The sequence below is a fragment of the Camponotus floridanus genome, unplaced genomic scaffold, assembly GCF_003227725.1.
Source record: "Camponotus floridanus strain SB8 unplaced genomic scaffold, Cflo_v7.5 scaffold122, whole genome shotgun sequence".
In the NCBI taxonomy this organism is placed as follows: Eukaryota; Metazoa; Arthropoda; class Insecta; order Hymenoptera; family Formicidae; genus Camponotus; species Camponotus floridanus.
Genome location: NW_020229240.1, coordinates 238,674 through 261,023, shown reverse-complemented (window position 1 = coordinate 261,023; position 22,350 = coordinate 238,674). Strand labels below are relative to the sequence as shown.

The following is a 22,350-nucleotide window of genomic DNA, read 5'->3' as shown; positions in this document are numbered from 1 at the left end:
CCAAACAAGCTCTTGTTTTCATGCTCGTGACTATTAATGAATCATGGAAACTTCCATTAGGGTACTTTTTTATTGAAAACTTAAATAGCAATAAAAAAGCCAATTTAGTCAATCATTGTTTACAATTACTGGAGGATTGCAAAGTTATTGTCATAAATATCACTTTTGACTGTTGCCCGACAAATTTAACCATGTCAAAAGTTCTTGGCTGTAAATTTGAATTTGAAAAAAAGTTAAATCAAAGTGCAAAAGAACCAGTGCTTGTTTTACAAACCAAAATAAGTTATGAGAATCCTGTCTTCATATTTCCTGACCCTTCACATATTATGAAATTGATTCGTAATGTTTTAGCAGAAAAAGGTATTTTGTATGATGATAACAATGAAGAAATTAATTTTAAATATCTAAAAAAATTAAATGAATTACAAGACAATGAAGGGTTACATTTATGTAATAAAATTAATAAACGTCATATAGAGTTCTTTAAACAAAAAATGAAAGTCAAACTAGCTACACAATTATTAAGTAAGTCTGTAGCTGAAGCTTTAATGTTTTGTTCTGAACATTTAAAATTAGAGGATTTTAAAGATTGTGGTCCTACAGTCAAATTTATTCTTATGATGAATGATGCATTTGATGTATTAAATTCTAGAAAAATATCAGATTTTGGTTTCAAACAAGCACTGTGTAAGAAAAATATTGAAAAAGTAGAACAATTTTTTGAAAAGTTATTCAGTTGTATAACAAAATTGAAAAATTATGATGGAAGTTTAATTTTTGTTACGGCAATGGTAACTGTTTAGCGAATCATAAGTGCCTATTTTTGTTTATGGTTGTAAACAAAAGGAGAAAATGTAATCGAGTCTTATAACTGAAACACATACAGATAAAATACACATGGTTTCTTCTCATACAAGGTAATAAAATAAAATCATGCAGTATATCGAAATTATTGTACTTATATTTTAGTTCTTTGGCTTGAGCTATTTACTAATAATAATTAGACAATAAGAAAAGGAAAGAAGGAATATAAACTTACATATAATAATATTCAATTTATACTGTTAAGAGTTAGTTAACTCAAATGACGAACAATGTTATATAACTATTTATTAGGTAAAGATAATAAATAATGAATATTTATCGTTGAAACGTGACTCTAGTTGTCGATGTCTTTGTCTCAAAACCTACTCACTAACAGCCAATCTAAGAAACAATCATTATTCAGATTTCTTATTAACTTATGAGTTACCTGGTTTAATTCGAGTTACATATAATAAATGGAAGATAGATAATCCAACTTATAAGAGATCAATTAAGTGAGATTGAGTGTGTTGTTTAGTCCAGTCGTCTTAGCATGCAGAAAGATGGCCGATTAGTCGAGCTCTCCCTTGACTTTCTTTCTTGATTGTCCCTTCGAACAGAACTTGCTGATATTGATGATCGGCCTTAATAATCCAGTGCTGGATTGATAACCGATCAAGAGATTCGAAGAATCTCACCTTTGGGAAAAATCGTATTGCACAAAATTGCACCCACGAGAACCGTGATAAGTCACGTCTTATCAGAACGACAAACAAAAGCCAGCTCGCGCCCCACGACACAGCCCGAGGAGGCCCCAGCCACCAGAAGGCCCTCTCTGCTCCCTCCTTCACCAGTCTAAGAGAGTGGTGTTGTGCGTGTGTGTCGCGCGGTGGCGTCCCGGATGGAAAATCCGATCGTTTGATCGACGCGCTCTCTATCTTAATGGGCTGATCTCGTAACATTCCCCGCCTGCCTTCGTTGACCGGGGTCAAAGAATATTCCTCATGAATCTGTTCGTTCGATAGGTAATGGGCACAGCTTTACGATAGGACGTTTGAGAACAGATGCCTGAGTGCGAACTGTAACAACTCTGACATGCCCATCTGCGCCAGGATGAACGTCTATAACTCGGCCGAGAGGCCACTTAGCTGGCGGATACCGTTCATCCACAACCAGAACAAGTGAATCTTTTTTCAGAGATGGTACTGGCTTGTTCCATTTAGATACATCATGAAATCTTTGGAGACATTCCTGCGACCAACGTGACCAGAACGTGTCCAACATTTGTTTAAGTAACTGCCATCTTGACAACCTAGAACAGTTAACATTGTTTAGCATAGGTTCAGGTATAATTGTGGGAGCACCTCCCACCAAAAAATGGCCTGGTGTCAAAGCTGAAAGATCCTCAGGATCATCTGAAAGCGGACTCAAGGGTCTCGAATTGAGAACTGCCTCGATTTGTGATAGCAACGTAGTCATCTCTTCGTACGTGAGTAACTGATTGCCCACAATGCGTTTGAGATGATGTTTAACTGATTTGACTGTCGCCTCCCATTTTCCTCCAAAATGGGGAGCGCTTGGTGGATTAAAAATCCATTGTGTGCCATCATTTGCGAGTAAGGTCGATAACTTGTCTGACTCTTTCGAAGAGGCCGTAAATAAGTTTCGTAGCTCTTTGTCAGCGCCCATCAGATTGGTGCCGCAATCACTGGAGAGTGTTGCACATATACCGCGTCTAACTGCGAAACGTTTATACGCCGCAATGAAGGCGTCTGAAGAATAATCTGTCACTAATTCAACTAATTCAAGGTGAGAAGCAGAGGTTGAGTAGCACACAAATACGGCTATATAGGCTTTGTACTGTCGTGCATTTTTTCCTTTCCAAGTCTTGATAGAAAATGGGCCTGCATAGTCAACACCAGAATTGAAGAATGGACGTATGGTAGGATTGACTCTTTTTTCTGGAAGTTGGCCCATAATCTGCTGTGCTCGTTTTTGCCTGTACCTTGTGCAGATAATGCATTTAAGGATGAAAGACTTTACTGGAATCCGACCTCCTACTATCCAATAATTTTGTCGTAGATGTGTCAAAGTAATTTGCGTCCCTCCATGTAGGGTTTTCAAATGTGCATCTGAGATAATTAAAACAGTAAAGAGAGACTGTTTGGGTAATATTAGTAAGTGCTTAGAATCTTCAGGTAAACTTGAATGTTGAAGACGTCCCCCTGTTCGTAGAAGGTCATTTGCATCTAAAAAGGGTGTAAGACGAATCAATGGACTGGACTTGGGTAAAGTAGCGCCTCCTGAGAGAACGCTAATTTCCTGTTTGAAGTATATTTGTTGAATATGTTTAATCCAAAACATCCTTGCTTTGTCAATCTCACAAACAGTTAATGGATTTGTCAGTGAAATTGACTGTCTAAATCGCTCTGCGGCTCTCATACACATAGCTGTTATGCGTAGCAACTTCTTGAGATCTGAATATCGTGCCAATAAATCCCACGGATGTGAAATCTGACCTGATGTTACTGTGGTAATTTGAGCTGGACGCTCTTCTAAATTGTCTGATGTCGAAACGGTGTCAGAATCAACAGGCCAAGTGTCGGGGGATTGAGACAGCCACGTGGGTCCTTCCCACAGCATGTGAATTTGTTCAGCTGTGACGGAGACACTCCTCTCGTAGCAATATCGGCTGGGTTCTCTTTTCCAGATACAAATCTCCACCTTGCTTGTGGTAGAGTTTCTTGGATATAGACTACTCTGTTGTGAACGAAATCTTTCCATTTTGATGCAGATCCATTTATCCACGTTAACGTTACTGAAGAATCCGTCCAGAGAAATACTGAGACTCCTTTGAGATCTAAAACTGATAGAATATGAGAGACTAATTTAGTGAGTAATACTGCACCAGATAATTCTAATCTTGGTATGGTCAGTCTCTTTAATGGTGCGACTTTAGTTTTTGATACAATCAACATGGCAGTGGATTTTGTTTCTGCATTAGTTGTTCGGAGATAAACCGAAGCCGCAAATGCCTGCTGAGAAGCATCGCAGAAGCCATGAATCTGGATCTGCTGCTCTGGCTTACTTCCAATCCATCGTGGAATATGAATGAGATTAATGTCTGATAATTCGCTTAAAAATGTCTCCCATTTGTCGGCAAACTGCGTTGGTAACGGATCATCCCAGTCTAACCTTTGAGTCCATAATTCTTGTATAAGAATTTTAGCCTTGATAATGATAGGTGATAATAATCCGAATGGGTCGAATAACTTTGCTATAAGAGACAATACAGCTCGTTTAGTAATGGAATGACTTGTTGGAGGGTTGAGGATAAAATGAAACATATCAGATTGTGGATGCCAATTTAATCCAAGAACTTGAACACAAGAGGTTCGATCGATGAACTTGGATGATCCATCATCTCGTATACCTCGTGGTAGTGAATCAAGTATTGAATCCAGATTACTTGTCCATTTCTGCAATTGAAATCCGCCTGCCAAGCATAGCTGATTTAATTGTACGACTTGTGCTTTCACTGCTTCAATTGACTCTGCTCCTCCAAAAACGTCGTCCACATATTTGCCCTTAGTGAGACAAGGAATGGCGAGAGGATAATTCATTTTCTCATCTTCCACCAGTTGTAGGATTGTACGGAGTGCTAAGTATGGAGCGCACGCCAGGCCGTACGTTACCGTTGTCAATTTGTATGTATCAACATGATCTTCAGACGTTGACCATAATACTCGCTGGTATTTCCAGTCCTTTGGATGGATATTGATCTGACGATACATCTTTTCGATATCTGCCGAGAAAACATATCGAAACTGTCTAAACCAGATAAGTACATCTAGTAATTCGAGTTGCAATTTAGGACCGGTGTGGAGAATGTCATTGAGCGAAAGTCTTGAAGTTGTACGGCTAGATCCATTAAAGACAACTCTAAGCTTAGTAGTCTCGTACTGTTTTCTTTCCATACGCCGTGATGAGGTAAGTAAAAGTTGGGTTGAGGTTCAGGTTGAATATCGTCTATCAACCTCATGTGATGTAGATCTTTATATTCAGTCATGAATTTTGAATAAGCTTGAGCATAAATTGTATCTGAGTTAAATTTATTCCATAGAGATATCAACATACGTGCTGCTTTGTGTCGTGAATTACCTAACTCTTTAGCAGACCTCTTAAACGGTAAGCTTACCACGTAACGACCTTGTGGGTCTCTTGAGTGTGTGTCTTGAAAGTGTTTCTCGCAGGCTTGCTCTTCCGGGGATAGGGAGGAACTCTTGTTAATACATACCTCCTGTTGTTCCCAAAACTTACGGAGAACATCAAACAATTGTTGATCCATAGAGGCATGGTAACTATTGGTCAATAGTGATGTTCGATTCGCCGAGGTCGGGCCAGAGATAATCCACCCAAAGGCAGTAAGCTGTGCGATAGGAGAGTCAATAGGTCCTTTCTTTAACCCCTCACGGATGATCTGGTGGTATACATCAGCTCCAATTATCATATCAACAGCTAATGGTTGTAGAAAGTGAGGATCTGCCAGAGTTAATCCAATAAGATGTTGCCATTGATGCATATCAATTGACACTGAAGGAATTGAGTTGGTTAGCTTGGGTAGAATATGGGCGGATACTTCAAGTGTTTCCGAGTTCTCATAAATAGCAACAATCCTGAACGATGTGACGCCACGGGTCTTACAAGACGAGTGTCCTCCAACTCCTACCAAGGGAATCCATGAATGTGACCTAGAAAGCTTTAAATTCTGGGCTACTCTTTCGGTTATTAACGTAATTTCCGAGCCTTGATCAATCAATGCTCTGATCTGTAAGGTACTTCCTTTCTGGTTGATGATGACAACCTGAGCTGTTGCTAGCAACACACATGAGGTAGCATGAGTTGAATTAATATTCAAATGTAAGACCTGAGAAGAACTAGATTTTGTTACAGTCTCCTGTGGTGTGGTCGCTTTTGTTGAGTCAACCTGTTTATCTAAACTGGGTTGTTTATGAATAGTGGTATGATGTTTTCGACCACACTTTGCACCGTTTAGTTGAATGACAGTCTGACACTCGATGAGCTCCCAAACAGTTGTAACAGCGCCCGTGCTTTGTGAGGATTGAGTAGCGTTGTTGAGTGGTCTTTGATATATACTGTGGACATTTAGCGAGATAGTGCTTGGAAGAACATATAATACACGAAGAAGAAGATGTGTCACCGATGTCTGAATTTTTAGCTTGAAAATGTGATTTAAAGGTGTTTTGTTGCGCTTTCGTTGTAACCTTGATACCGTGAGATTTTTCAAATGCTTGCAAGGAGAGTAATCGTGTGACTAAAAATTCACAAAACTGTTTCCACGTAGGCTGTTCCTTGGCAGAGCCTAGATGTTGTTCCCACGCCTTAACAGAGTCAGAGTCTAGGCGTTGCACTGCTAAAAATACAAGGAAATCATCCCATTTGTCCACAGGTCGTTGTAACGTCTCTAACGTTCGGAAGATTTGCATGAGATTGGTATATAAGTATTCAAGATCCGTTGCTGATTCCCTTGTCATTCTTCTCAACGATAGTAATGCTTGTATGGCAGCGTTGACTAAGAGGCGTTTGTTTTCATAGAAGGAGATAAGATCGTCCCAGGCCTTTTGAAAGTTGTCTGCTGTTAATGACGTATTCTTCAGTAAATGAGAGGCAGTTCCTGTCAAGCTGGCCTTTAGATATTGCAGTTTTTCTACAGAACTGAGCGTAATATTTCTGATGATTGATGAGAATAAATCCTTAAACGACAGCCACTCGGATGGAGCACCGTTAAATTTAGGAAGATCGATCCGAGGTAATCTTGTGTGATGTGAGACTGATAATTGATTTGCTGTGGATTGAGACAGAGATTGAGTCGAAGACGTACCTTCTTTCAATTGTTCCTCTGAATCAAGATGAGCGTTCATTCTGTCAACACACTCTAAATAACGTTCGTAAGTCGTAGAGTGGATATTGTCAGTAAAGTAAGTATGATTTCGTATGAGTTCTTGTTATCGGTGAGTGACGTTAAACGTGCATTAATCACACGAGATGTAAGATCAATTGTTGGAATTTGAGTGAAGCTTTCTAAAGATCGAACAATGAGCGTGCTTAAAGAATGTTGCTGTTCAAGGCGACCTTGGATGTGAGAGATCCTCATTGTGACGTAGTTGAAGATTAGAAATGATAACACTTATAACTCTCCCTTAAATTGCACTGTATTCGGACTAAGGTAAAAGTCCCCATTATGAGACAATGTCCCCATTTATGATACACAACTGAAATATACGATAAATAAAAAAAAAGATCAATTAAACTTAAATATAAAAAATGTAACACATACATATTTCATCAAGTTTTTAAGGCGATTCATTAGTTTTATAATTTATTTATTAGATATTTAAAAAAAAAATTCGTAATTGCTAGATTTGTAATCTGCACTCAAAGTCACATTTAAAGTGATTGAAACATTGACTACCACTTTTTCATCTTAGCTAAAAAACATTGTTTTCGCGACTTTCATACGATTGTTATATATTAATTAAAAGCTTATGAATTGTAAATTTCTTCCGAATAAGCATTTTTATGTTATTTATGAGAAAAATATTTGATTTTCGAGTGTCTCATAATACCTACAGTTTTTTGCTTGCATGTCCGGTTTTTTGAGACACTTTATCAGGTGTATCGCACAATACGGACGTATGTTTATATACGCAGTCCCAGTTCGTTGAGACAGTGAATGTTTATAGTGATAATTATTAGTGATAAACAATAATTCATCGAAAGGCAGTGTGCACTCATAATTTAAAGCGTTATTGTTGTGCATAACTGTAAATTATTCGTTTTAAGTAAGTATATCACATTTATTGGAGTAAAATTAGAAACCTAACCTACAACTATGACAGCATGCTGATGTTACAAACTAATTTTTTACCCATTTTATTTAAATTTTTGTTATTTATTTATACAAAATTTTCCACATTTATATAACTATTAATTTGTTTTATGTTTCAGATTATAAAACAACAAAAAATTATTTAAAAATTTTTTATAATAATCATGGCAAAAAAATCAACACAATCATCAAGGAGAAAAACAAAATCAGTAAAAAAACGTGTTGACTTGTGATAATATTAATTTAAAGAAAAAGAAAAGTAAAAGAATAAATTATAATCAAGACAATATAGAGAAAGCTTTAGAAGCTATAAAAAATACGGGGATTTCTTTGAGAAAAGCTGCTGCTGCGTTTGGTGTACCTGTAGCGACGTTAGGAAGGAAAAAAAATCTCGATCCAGAGAAAACCAAAAGTAAAACCGGCCCTGGAACAATTTTATCAAACGAAGAAGAAGATAGTATTGTCAAGTGGGTTTTACATCGAGCAGAGATTGGAGCACCTGTTACTAAGAGTAAGCTGTTGGATACTGTACAGAAGTATGTAAAAACTATTGAAAAAGAGACTCCGTTTATCGATGATCGTCCTAGTCGTCATTGGTACGAAGCATTTAGAAAACGACACCCGGAGCTCTCAATTAGAAAACCGCAACAATTAAGTGCAAGTAGAGCGGCAGTTACTCAAGAAGATCTTCAAGAATGGTTTAAAAACAATAAAAAATATTTACAAAAAAAAATCTATTAAATATTCCGCCCAGCAGAATCTTTAATTGCGATGAAAGCAGTATTCAGTTATGTCCTGATGCTGAGAGTGTGCTTGCTGCGAAGGGAACTCGTGCAGTGTACAAAGTTGTTGATGGAGGTAAAGAAGCATTGACAGTATTATTCATGTACAAAGCCGATGGCATTCGTGCTCCCCCAATGCTCATGTACTCATACAAAAAAACTGTACCAAAGAAAATTATTGAAAATACTCCGAAAGGCTGGGGTATTGGTATATCTGATAATGGCTGGATGACAACTGAAACATTCTACGAGTACATTACAAATGTGTTTTATCCTTGGCTGGTGAAAGAAAATACTTAATTTCCCGTCATTCTTTACATGGATAATCACTCATCTCACCTCAATTTACCATTAGTAAATTTTTGTCGTGAAAAACAGATAGAGTTGATTATGTTACCGCCAAATTCCACTCACATCATGCAACCTCTTGATATTTCGTTCTTTCATCCATTTAAAGAAACATGGAAAAAGTGTGTGCCGAAATGGAAGTCAGCAGGGTGTTACACAAGTCACAAAAGAAAATTTTCCCCTTATTCTTCAATATAGCTTAGATAATATGCCTAATGCAGAGAAAGTAGTTCAAAGTAGTTTTCGAGGATCAGGGCTCCATCCATTCGATGCTAAAGCAGTAGATTATGATATTTTAAATAAGGGGAAAAAATCTAAACGAACTCTCGAGAATGATAACACCGAAAATTCTAATGAAGTTGTAACGGTGCACTCCGATGCACCGTTCCGAATTCCCGGCAACAACATCGCCGGAAGCTGCCGCCCGGCAGAATACCCGCCGGGCAGAGGCAGGGGCGCGGTGCGCCCACATTTTAATACTTATAAAACCGGGGCCGTTGTAAAAATCCAAAATTGGCCGAGAATTGCCGAGCGAAGCCGACGCGGCCCGACCGACCGACCGGCGAAAACCCGCGCTCGGCGCAAACCCGAATCCCTCCGAACGGGCCCGACCGTACCGTACCGCAATTAACCCGTTCGGAAGGGGTAAACCGCCGCGCGCCGACGCAGGTAATTAGCCGGTATAAAAAGGCCGTGTTTCGGCTAATACATTACATTCTCCTGTTCCGCTCTAAGCTGTACGCTCAAGAGAATTTACCAGACACCTGAAAATCGGCACTACCGCCCCGATCAAATAGGTTGAGAGTGCTCAGCCTAAGCCGAGAGTTCTCGCTATCGCGCGGGGTACTGCCTCCATCCGCTCCTCCACATCCCGGCTGGCAAAACCCACGGAAGGTGGAGTTCAGAGCCGCCCCGATCGAGAGTTCTCGAGGCCAGCTGTTCTCAAACGCGATTCCAACATTATTCGCGCGATATTTCAATTCGCGGAGACCGCATATTATTTCGCGAAAATAACTTGTTGTTTCTCGGAATCCACCGGCTCGTTCTTCGTATACGGGATTCCCGGAACGACGGGATTCTCCGTGCAAGAAACGCGACAAAAACACCGTCATAACAACGCGAGGTCTTCGACCGATACCGAGCGCATATCCGCACGCGTCAAAACAACGTTTTTATACACGCGTATTATACCAGCGAGAAATCGAGTTTACGCACCACGATTATACCAGCGCATTCAACCACCTGCATTCTGCACGCGCATTTAAACAGTTTATACAGCGAACACGCTCACATTTATACGCGCCACGCAAACCGTTATACACTCGAACACGCTCACACTCATAATCGCAGCGAGATACGCACTCTACCTGTACACACGCTTAATCAATTTGAATAAATACTTTCTTTTCTTTTACATCGCAATTCGCTCACCATTTATTACCCCGAATCCGACGAGTTTATCCGTAATTTAATCTCCGGGAAAACGGAACGTTACATTGGCGCCCGAACAGGGACCGTTTGCGTGAGCATTCGACAGGTGTAAAAGCGAGTTGTACGAATATTTCAGCATGAAGTCGTGGTTGTATGCGCTCCCGAAGGAGCAACTGGCCGTGCTAGCCGCAGGTTACGGCATAGAGAGCACGGGCACTCTCGATGAAATTCGCCGACGGATGCGGGAGTACGCGGACGCGAATCCGGATGATTTGACGACTGATCCTCATGACCATGGGGCATCTTCTTTTGCATACCCCCAGGTCATCCTATCGGCCCCGTCTCCTATCGTCCGCGACGCGCCTATCGACGGTGCAGCGCCGGCCTTGCCCGATAATCGGGTAATCAACCAGCTGCGGAAGAGCGGTTGTCACTTCGACGGCCGTGATCCCGCCGCGTTCTTGGAACGCCTGGCCGAGCTCCGCGATAACTATCAGATCACGGCGGAGCAAATTCTGCGCGGTTTATCGGAGTTGCTACGGGGGGATGCCCTTTTATGGTATCGCAACCATCGAGGCGGCTGGCTCACGTGGCAGGACTTTGAGGCCGCGTTCCGACTGCAGTTCCTGCCCCATCGTTACGTGGCTTCCTTGCGTCGCGAAATTGAGAATAAGCACCAGGGGGCCCACGAGACATTCGCGCAGTACTCCACGGTGATGATGACGCTGATGCGCCGTTTGGGCGGTTTCTCTTCGTTTGAGCAGCTCGAATACTTGTACAGCCACATGCACCCAGAGTATAAATTTTATATCCGTAGCGCGGATTTCGGTAGCATCGCCGAGCTACAGGCGCAAGCCCGCGAGCACGAGGATTTGGTGAAAGAACGGCAGGAGGCCGCGAAGAGGGAGAAGGCCGAAGTGAAGCCCGTAGTGGCCGCCGCGTATAGCAAAACCGAGTGCTGCTGGCGGTGCAAACAACGCGGGCATACCCGCCGCCAGTGCAAGCGGCCCGCGAAGAAATTCTGTTCCCAGTGCGGACGGGACGGGGTGCTCACCTCGCAGTGCCATCCCCTGGCGGGAAAAGGCGACGGGGCGGGAGGAACACAGGTCGACGCCACTCCCAGCCCCGCATAAGTTTTACGCCGCGACCGCATATATGTATTACGATCGGGGATCTGACGTGCGACGCCCTGATCGACTCCGGGTCCGAAACATCGCTCATCAACGACGAAATCGCCGAGACCCTCGGACGACGGGGTTTCAAGGTCACCTCCGACGAGGGCCAGATCCAGCTGGCCGATGACCAGGAAGCCACCACCGCGGGGACAATCACCTTGCCGGTCGAGGTGTCGGGACGAAAGACCACACACACGTTCGCGATTATGCCGCGTCTCTCCGGTGAAGTTTTCATCGGAGTAGACCTCCAGGCCAAGTTGCGTCTGGGCACGCCGGCCCCCCCTCGGCACGTGATCCAAGCACGAGGGCGATGTTGCACCACCGGGGGTTTGGCCGGGAAAACCCCCGCCGAAAACGAACGCCTACGAGAATTTTTGCACGACGAGCTCGGAAAATTCGGGGAGGTGAGAGGGCCTACGGACCGGGCACAGCATTCTATCCGATTGAGAGACGATACTCCCATCAAACAACGATATCGGCCCCGCAATCCGGCGATGCAGGCGGTGATCGATAACGAGGTAGACGAGATGCTGGTCCGAGGGGTTATCGAACCCTCGCATAGCCCGTGGAGTTCGCCCATCGTCGTCGTAAAAAAGAAAGACGGCCGGCAGCGGTTTTGCATCGATTTCCGACGGGTCAACGAGGTGACCCATAAGGATGCTTACCCGCTGCCACAAATTACCGCGACTCTAGACAAGTTGAGGGGGGCCCGGTATCTGTCCACCCTGGATTTAAAGGACGGGTATTGGCAGGTGCCACTGACCCCGAGAAGTCGACCCGTTACCGCTTTCACCATACCGGGTAAAGGGCTCTACCAATTCACGGTTATGCCATTCGGACTACACTCCGCGCCTGCCACTTTTCAACGACTGTTAGACTCGGTTCTCGGGCCCGAGTTAGAACCGCACGTCTTCGTCTACTTGTACGACATCATCGTAATTAGCCGAACATTTGAAAAACATCTCGAGCTGCTCAGGGAGACTTTCCGCCGTCTATGTGACGCGCGCCTCCGCCTGAACCCGGAGAAGTGCCGTTTTTGTGTGGACCGCCTCATATACCTCGGGCACGTCATTGACCGCGAGGGGATTCGCACCGATCCCGAGAAAATTCGCGCCGTGGCCGGTTGGCCAGAACCACAGACCGTGAAACAGATCCGTCAGTTCGTGGGGATGGCGTCATGGTACAGACGGTTTATCTCGAATTTCTCCGCGATCGCCGCGCCGCTCACCCAGTTAACTAAGAAGCACGCCCGTTGGAAGTGGGGCCCGGAGGAATCCACCGCCTTCGATCGCTTAAAACGCGCGCTGATTTCCGCGCCGGTCCTTGCTTGCCCCGATTTCAACCGCCGTTTCTCTCTGCAGACCGATGCTAGCACGACCGGGCTCGGGGCCGTCTTAACGCAACATTTTGAAGGCGAGCGCGTGATCGCCTACGCGAGTCGCACTTTGAATTCAGCCGAACGGAATTACAGTGCGACGGAGCTCGAATGCCTAGCCATCGTCTGGGGCATCCGCCGCATGAAGAGTTACTTCGAGGGTTACTCGTTTACCGTCGTAACCGACCATCAGGCCCTACGATGGCTTCAAAAGATGGAGGCGCCAACCGGACGCCTCGGACGCTGGGTGTTCGAGCTCCAGCAGTACGATTTCGACGTACGATACCGTCGCGGGGTGTTAAACCGGGTCGCAGACGCACTGTCGCGTCACCCGGCTACCTGCGCTGCCAGACGCCAGGAATGCTCCTGGTACCGCCGCACGCGGGAAGGGGTCCAGAATGACCCCGCCGCGTATCCCGATTACCGCATCCAGGATGGACAGCTGCATATACCATAGCCTGGACTTCAAGGACAGCCACCCGGACGAGCAGTGGAAACGCTGCATACCCAAGGAGGACCGGAGGAAGGTATTGCAGGAATACCACGACGCCCCCACCGCCGGGCACCTGGGCATCGCGAAAACCATCGCCCGGATCGCCAAGAGGTACTACTGGCCGGGGATGTTGCGCGAAATTGCCGGTTACGTACGAGCCTGCCAGAACTGCCAGGCCCACAAGGTCGCTCAGCAACGACCGGCCGGGGCACTGCACTCTACGTACGTCGGCCGACCCTGGGAACAAGTGACGCTGGACCTCGTCGGCCCACTGCCACGTTCGCACCAGGGACATACGTGGCTGTTCGTCCTCCAAGACCGGTTCACAAAATGGGTAGAGCTTATGCCGTTGCGCCGAGCTACCGCCGCCGCCGTCACCAAGGCACTGACCGAGCGCATTCTCCTGCGCCACGGCCGACCCGAGTCCGTGCTATCGGACAACGGGACACAATTAAGATCCACCCAGCTGGAGGAGCGTCTGCGAACGTGGAATGTCCGGCATATCACGATACCAGCTTATTCGCCGCATTGCAATCCGGTCGAGAGAACGAACCACACCGTCAAAACAATGATCACCCAGTACATCGAAAAAGATCATCGAGCCTGGGACGAGCACATACCGGCCTTGCAATTCGCCTATAATACGGCACTCCACGACGCGACCGGATACACGCCGGCTTTCCTCAATTACGGGCGCGAAATACAAGCCCCGGAAGACACCGACCCGCAGACAGCAGCACCGGACGCGCCTGACGTCATCCGAAACAAGCTCACCGAGGCGTACGAAGTGGTGAAGCTTCATATGGCGCAAGCTTTCCAGCGCCAGAAACGCCATTACGATCTTCGGCGTCGGCCTTGGAAACCGAACGTCGGGGAGTGGGTGTGGAAGCGCGACCACCCTCTTTCTAAGAAAAGCGAAGCGTACAACGCCAAGTTGGCGCCCAAGTTCAGCGGGCCATACGAGATCCAAAAAATCGTCTCACCCGTTATTGTGGATCTCAAGAGCAAGAGGGGAAAACGGATAAGGCATGTACACATACAGGATTTAAAAACGGCTCATCAAAACAACAGCAATGACAACCTTATCCCCCCCAGCGAGGACATCGATCACGAGCCTGATACCTCGTTTGTCGATAACGCTGACAACTGAGCCAGACTTCGTAGAAGATGGAGCAGAACCAAGAAATCCTGGACGAGATAACCGCTCTACTGCAGGAGTACGAGGCGAGCAATCTCGCGACGCGGACCGAGGAACCCGCGCCGCCCCGCATTGCCGCACCACCACCGCTGCGGCCACCTCGAGTCGGCACCACCATCCAGCGGTCCGACCGAGTCAACCGGCAGAAACAGGAGGCTTTCCTGACGCCGCCACCGCCACTACCGCAGCGAAGGGCCCAGCGGCCATATGAAAGGCCACCCCGGCCAGTCAACCGAGGGGACGCGCCAGCCGAGTCGCCGACCATCCTGCGACCAATGGGTCCGCTGCCGCCACCACCGATCCTCGTGGAAGTCGAGCCAGGGATCACCGTGGAGGTCCCTCACTTTGCCGTCTACGTATCGCACCGATACAAGGCGCGAACACCTGCCGGACGGTGGATTATTCGATTCACCCGCGATGGCAGGGTGCGTTACTGCCGCCGCATTCCACCACGCGCGGCTTAATAATGGATGAAAACCGTTTGTTTTTGTAAACAGAGCCGTCGACCAGGCATCCACCCGCCCAACCAACCGACCGACCGAAGCGGATGCCCGATTCGGGCATATTTAACGTGGGGGGTGATGTAACGGTGCACTCCGATGCACCGTTCCGAATTCCCGGCAACAACATCGCCGGAAGCTGCCGCCCGGCAGAACACCCGCCGGGCAGAGGCAGGGGCGCGGTGCGCCCACATTTTAATACTTATAAAACCGGGGCCGTTGTAAAAATCCAAAACGGCCGAGAATTGCCGAACGAAGCCGACGCGGCCCGACCGACCGACCGGCGAAAACCCGCGCTCGGCGCAAACCCGAATCCCTCCGAACGGGCCCGACCGTACCGTACCGCAATTAACCCGTTCGGAAGGGGTAAACCGCCGCGCGCCGACGCGGGTAATTAGCCGGTATAAAAAGGCCGTGTTTCGGCTAATACATTACATTCTCCTGTTCCGCTCTAAGCTGTACGCTCAAGAGAATTTACCAGACACCTGAAAACCGGCACTACCGCCCCGATCAAATAGGTTGAGAGTGCTCAGCCTAAGCCGAGAGTTCTCGCTATCGCGCGGGGTACTGCCTCCATCCGCTCCTCCACATCCCGGCTGGCAAAACCCACGGAAGGTGGAGTTCAGAGCCGCCCCGATCGAGAGTTCTCGAGGCCAGCTGTTCTCAAACGCGATTCCAACATTATTCGCGCGATATTTCAATTCGCGGAGACCGCATATTATTTCGCGAAAATAACTTGTTGTTTCTCGGAATCCACCGGCTCGTTCTTCGTACACGGGATTCCCGGAACGACGGGATTCTCCGTGCAAGAAACGCGACAAAAACACCGTCATAACAACGCGAGGTCTTCGACCGATACCGAGCGCATATCCGCACGCGTCAAAACAACGTTTTTATACACGCGTATTATACCAGCGAGAAATCGAGTTTACGCACCACGATTATACCGGCGCATTCAACCACCTGCATTCTGCACGCGCATTTAAACAGTTTATACAGCGAACACGCTCACATTTATACGCGCCACGCAAACCGTTATACACTCGAACACGCTCACACTCATAATCGCAGCGAGATACGCACTCTACCTGTACACACGCTTAATCAATTTGAATAAATACCTTCTTTTCTTTTACATCGCAATTCGCTCACCATTTATTACCCCGAATCCGACGAGTTTATCCGTAATTTAATCTCCAGGAAAACGGAACGTTACAAAGTTACTGAAAAACAAGGATTTTTACTGTTCGAGGATAATTTACCTGCGGAAACACTTTCTGATTTTAAAGAGGCAGCAAGCAATGGATCGTGGACCGGTGATATTGAAAAAAAAGCCTTGTTTGATTACTGGTTTGACATTTATAAAAAATCGACGGGTATTTAAAACTAATAATTCGATAAATTAATTTTACAATTATTAATTATAACCTCAAATATTTTTTTACTTTATTTACAATTAATATTTACAATTAATTTTCTCAAATTTTATATTTATAATTTTCTTTTACAATTTTTTATATTCGAAATCAATTTTAAAGATAAGATTAATTTAATCTACTTATTATAAATTGTTGACTATTAATATTAATTACTTTTTTTTTGTAGTTGAAAATATCAATTACTTTTTTTTGTAGAAAATTGGATTGAAAATTTTGATATAAATTCTTTTTATCGTACACGTATACATTATTTTAATAATAGGTGAAACTACGAAACAGAAGCCAGTAGTAACCAAAAATGAAGTTTTAAAAGACCGTAGTATTCTAGATCATTTGAAAAATAGGATGCGTACTAATCAACAAGAACTATATGAAGGTATTGAACCAGGGATTAATCCCTTCATAAATAAAACATATACAAATGATGAAGAAGATTCACCAAATCTTGAAACACATGCTGATATTATAAATAGTGATGAAAGATTGCAACCTCTTATTATTTTTAACGAGCATCTTAACATGACGAATGTAATGTTAAGATGCGACCAAAATAATGTTGTTGATAATAATTATACTTATGAAGTTGTATATGATCTACCAATTCAGATAATTAATGACGAACCATTGAGTGATACTAATCACACGCCGGAGACTGTTAGCAATTGTCACTTACCCCGTATAGATTCGATAGTTCCTTCTGATAATAGCAATTTAAATTTATTTAAAAAAAAAGATCCCAGTAATGGACGACTTACAATTGAAAACTGTCCCGTTAACCAGAATCATCAGCCAGGTATGTATGAATGTCGCGTTGTGTTAGTTTTGATTCGATTAATGAAAATTAAAAATTTTTAGAACTTGAAGAATTATTTATAATTAAATAGCTATTTGATAAGATTTTTACAATCTTTAATCTCAGATAATTCGCCTAAAACACCATTCAAGGAGGTTTTTACTTTACCTGTTGAATATTTACCTAAAAAAAAAAGATGTCGAATAGAAAAAACCGGCAAGTCCAAATTACCTTCGGTTGGGATTTCCGATGAATGGTATACACTGCAATTGAAAAAAGAGAGTTTGAAAAAACAGCAAGAGGAGAAGAAACAGAAAAAGAAACGATTACAGGAAGAAAAAAATGCGTTAATGGAACAAGTTAAGGCAATTCAAAAAAAATCAAAGAAGAAAAATAAATTACTTTTGTAAAATAATCGTTTTCTCTGGGAAATAATTTTAATTTGTTGTTTTAAAAATATTTAAATTACTTATTTTATATAAAAAATGATCTCATACTAATAAAAATTTAATATAAAAATTGTGTTGTATATTTTTCACCTGTCTCATAAATAGGGACCTCTTTCATGAGACACCAGGGACATATGTCTTTAAACTGTCTCATAAAAGGGGTCATAAAGGTTGCTTACAAAAATTGTATATTTTCATTTATTTTTTAGTTAAAATTGAGTTTCAACATAAAATACCAGTCCAATAATCATAGAACAATTGTATAATACAATTCAAATGGTATTTTTTTCTTAAATACATTTTCAAATAGTGAAACTGTCCAACCTACCTTGAAATATGTCTCATAATGGGGACTTTTACCTTATGTATCTATAGATCCGACTCGAAGGACCAAAATATGTTACGGCAATGGTAACTGTTTAGCGAATCATAAGTGCCTATTTTTGTTTATGGTTGTAAACAAAAGGAGAAAATGTAATCGAGTCTTATAACTGAAACACATACAGATAAAATACACATGGTTTCTTCTCATACAAGATAATAAAATCATGCAGTATATCGAAATTATTGTACTTATATTTTAGTTCTTTGGCTTGAGCTATTTACTAATATTAATTAGACAATAAGAAAAGGAAAGAAGGAATATAAACTTACATATAATAATATTCAATTTATACTGTTAAGAGTTAGTTAACTCAAATGACGAACAATGTTATACAGGGCGATCCCGAAAAACCTTCCGTCTTTAAAATGACGTATTCCTGACACTATTATAAGACAATTTTTTCTTTAGCAAAATTTGATTTGAAGCGTAGTTTTTGAGTTATAAGCAGAAATAGTTAGTAAATCACGCGTCGGGTACAGAAGGCAGGCAGGGGCGGCCCGGCGCGCCGCGAGCGCGGGCGCAGCTGATCGCCCGACAAGCGATTATCACTGCATGAGTCACTAACTATTTTATCTTATAACATAAAATTATGCTTTAAATAAAATTTTGAGCTTTAAAGAAGAAAATGTCTTAGAATTACATCAGGAATACGTGTTCCTTAAAATAATGTTAATTATTAAAAGTTATTCCGGATCGCCGACCGTCGAACGCTGTAATCAGCTGATTGCTACATGCGATGTGTGTATGGCGGAGTGTGCGTAAAAGAGAGAGAGAGAGAGAGAAAGAGAGAGAGAGAGAGAGAGAAAGAGAGAGAGAGAGGGAGGAAGGGTAAAAGGGACAGACATTCATACACACGCACGCACGTACGCATACACTTTTTTCTCTCTCTCTTTTACAACACTCTGTCATTTAGTCACTCATTCTCTCACTCACTCACTCACTTACTCTGCTTACTTATTGCTCACTCACCTGGTAGCAGCGTAGCGAATCTTCATGCTACGTATTGTTGTAACTGCTGCACGATTATTAGATCGCTGCACCGCTGATTGTTAGAGATGCGCGGCACATCGAAACTTTCTCACTTCGAAACACTCTTACACTCGATTGACACAGATTACGCGATAACGAGTTTACTGTTTATTACTCACTCGATTCACATCGTTTTATCGAGACTTAAAATTACTTTAAAAGAAACGCGAATGCGAGAGAACACATGACTCGACGCGAAGCGACGGACCGCGGAGACTGCGCTACCACGAGGGTTATGTGTTGCCAGAAACGCGACACGCGACATCTAACAATAAACGCCTTGCGCGTGGCGCGTGATTGACGCGAGATAAGACGAACAATCGGCTAAAACCTTCTCACCCTTACCCTTCCTCTCTCTCTCTCTCTCTCTCTCTCTCTCTCTCTCTTTTACGCACACACTCCACCATACACACATCGCATGTAGCAATCAGCTGATTACAGCGTTCGACGGTCGGCGATCCGGAATAACTTTTAATAATTAACATTATTTTAAGGAACACGTATTCCTGATATAATTCTAAGACATTTTCTTCTTTAAAATTTTATTTAAAGCATAATTTTATGTTATAAGATAAAATAGTTAGTGACTCATGCAGTGGTAATCGCCTGTCGGGCGATCAGCTGCGCCCGCGTTCACGGCGCGCCGGGCCGCCCCTGCCTGCCTCCTGTACTCGACGCGTGATTTACTAACTATTTTTGCTTATAACTCAAAAACTACGCTTCAAATCAAATTTTGGTAAAGAAAAAATTGTCTTAGAATAGTGTCAGGAATACGTCATTTTAAAGACGGAAGGTTTTTCGGGATCGCCCTGTATAACTATTTATTAGGTAAAGATAATAAATAATGAATATTTATCGTTGAAACGTGACTCTAGTTGTCGATGTCTTTGTCTCAAAACCTACTCACTAACAGCCAATCTAAGAAACAATCATTATTCAGATTTCTTATTAACTTATGAGTTACCTGGTTTAATTCGAGTTACATATAATAAATGGAAGATAGATAATCCAACTTGTAAGAGCCGAGAGTTCTCGCTATCGCGTGGGGTACTGCCTCCATCCGCTCCTCCACATCCCGGCTGGCAAAACCCACGGAAGGTGGAGTTCAGAGCCGTCTCGATCGAGAGTTCTCGAGGCCAGCTATTTTGAAATACGATCCAGAATTATCAGCGCGATATTCCCGTTCGCGGAAATAGCGTATTATTTCACGGAACCCACCAGCTTTTTCTCCGTACACGGGATTCCCGGAACGACGGGATTCCCCGCGCAAGAAACGCGGCAAAAACACCGTGCAAACAATGCGAGGTCTTCGACTGATTCTGAGCGCATATCCGCGCGCGTCAAAATAACGTTTTTATACACACGAATAGTACCAGCGGATTCATTCGATTTACGAACCGCAGTTATACTGGCGCATTTAACCAACTGCATTTTGCACGCGCATTGAGACGTTTATACACTCGAACACGCTCACTTTTATACTCGCAACGCATACATTTATACACTCGAACACGCTTACATTTACACTCGCAGCGAGATACACACAACTTGTACACACGCATTCTATCTGAATAAATCAGTTCTTTTTTTTACTCACAATTCGCTCACCATTTATTACCCCGAATCCGACGAGTTTATCCGCAATCTAATCTCCGGAAAATCGGAACGTTACAATTTTATTAACCGGCTTGGAATTATTAGTTATTAGTGCTATTTATTTTAGGATGTCCGTTCAAACTCCAGCATTCCTCACGGATGTGTCCGGTCTTTTTACAATATTTGCAAAATTTATTCAGAGTATTTATTGGCGTGGATTTTTCCGGTTTTAGTAATGTATATTTATTACTGCTACGATAATCGCGTTCGTAGTGTCCAGATTTTCCGCATTTATAACATTGTATGTTGGTATCTCGAGTTGGTCGCATATGTTTAGCGTCGAATTTATTTTTATTAGAGAAACCGGATGCTCGTGTTACAGACGGGCCGATAAGCTTCTCCTCCGCGCTCGCGCCATTTATCGCTTCTTGGAGCGAAGTATATCGTTGTGATCGCACAAGAATTTTTAATTCGTCGCGTAATCCGATTTGAAAATTTATTAGCGCTTGTTTTTTAATGGTTTCTTGTATTGCTTGTTTAAATGAAGGAGGCCGTTCTTCCCCTTCTACATGGACTCATATAGTTTCATGGCTAGTATATCGACACGTTGGTCGAATGCATGAGCGGTTTCGCTCGACTTTTGTTTTAAAGAATTGAATTCTATTTGTAAGTGTGTTGTGCTTTGTTTTGCTTGATAGCAAGTTTCGAGTTGTGTTTTTAATTCTTCAAATGTTTGGATGTCTCGCGTTTCGAAATCTTGCATGGCTTTACCTTTTAATTTAGTATATAAGATTGCTTGAATTAACGATTCTTCGTCCGCGAGATTAATATTTTGTACCGCGTACGTACAGGCGTTTAAGAATTCCTGTAATTTATGTCGCGCCGTTCCATCAAACTCGGGAATCATTGTTCGCGCTTCTTTTAATGATACATAGTGCGGGGTTGCGCTACGTCGGTTTCGGATATCGCGTTGAGTGCGTCCGTACGTTACGTCGAGTGGGACAGTGTTTGCATTTACTCGCGTTCCGTTTAAATTTGTTTGTGCGGTTTATATATTTCGCATTTGTTCGCGCATGTACTGCATTTCGGTTTGCATTTCGCGGAAACTGTGTACGAGTTCGGCGAGTAATACGTTACTCGTTCTTTCGGCCGGCTGACCTGCGTCCTCATAGACCACGGCTACGTTTAGTTCGGCCTGTTGCGTTCGCATGTGCTCGATTTCTCTATCGACGGCTTCGTTGTTTATATTTACTTGCGCACGTGGCTCGAATAAACTAATATCAATTGATATCGGTGAATAATTTCTTCGTACTGTAACGCGACTTGGTCCGTCTTGTATCGAATTATCGTTATTACTCAGTTCGTGTTCCTCGGACGAATTAGAACTCGAATAATGTTCTTCTAAATTTTTCCGCACGCTTCTACGTATAATAATATTCCATTTATTCAAATATTTAATAACATCAATACGATAATTTGATAGCAATAACATTTGGATTTAATATTATACATATTTGATTTAATACACATATTTTTTAAGTTTTAAAATAAAATATAACATGTTAAGATTTCTTAAATGTTAATAATTGTGCAATTTCTTTAATATTTCTGAAAATAATTTCGATAATTTAAATTTTACTTTT

At 43.1% G+C, this 22,350-nt stretch overlaps 2 protein-coding genes across 2 annotated transcripts; both read right to left on the bottom strand.

Annotated features, from left to right (window-relative positions):
* Positions 1-1,806: 1,806 nt before the first annotated feature.
* On the bottom strand, positions 1,807-4,598 carry LOC112639967. The gene is made up of 2 exons (XM_025415544.1): positions 3,648-4,598; positions 1,807-3,564 (listed from the first exon to the last, which is right to left on the bottom strand). Exons 1-2 carry the CDS (start codon positions 4,596-4,598, stop codon positions 1,807-1,809), a joined length of 2,709 nt encoding a protein of 902 aa, XP_025271329.1.
* A 56-nt stretch (positions 4,599-4,654) lies between these two features.
* On the bottom strand, positions 4,655-6,746 carry LOC112639966. The gene is made up of 2 exons (XM_025415543.1): positions 6,007-6,746; positions 4,655-5,960 (listed from the first exon to the last, which is right to left on the bottom strand). The coding sequence occupies exons 1-2, from the start codon at positions 6,744-6,746 to the stop codon at positions 4,655-4,657; spliced, it is 2,046 nt and encodes a 681-aa protein (XP_025271328.1).
* Between the last annotated feature and the right edge of the window lie 15,604 nt (positions 6,747-22,350).

What these genes read in the sequence shown, in the direction of transcription:
- LOC112639967 (XM_025415544.1), bottom strand. Translation starts at nt 4,598, where the DNA reads ATGTATCGTCAGATCAATATCCATCCAAAGGACTGGAAATACCAGCGA. An exon ending in TAGATCTCAAAGGAGTCTCA is followed by an intron (nt 3,565 to 3,647) that starts GTATTTCTCTGG and finishes CGTTCACAACAG; the next exon opens with AGTAGTCTATATCCAAGAAA.
- LOC112639966 (XM_025415543.1), bottom strand. Translation starts at nt 6,746, where the DNA reads ATGAACGCTCATCTTGATTCAGAGGAACAATTGAAAGAAGGTACGTCT. An exon ending in GGTGACACATCTTCTTCTTC is followed by an intron (nt 5,961 to 6,006) that starts GTGTATTATATG and finishes AAATGTCCACAG; the next exon opens with TATATATCAAAGACCACTCA.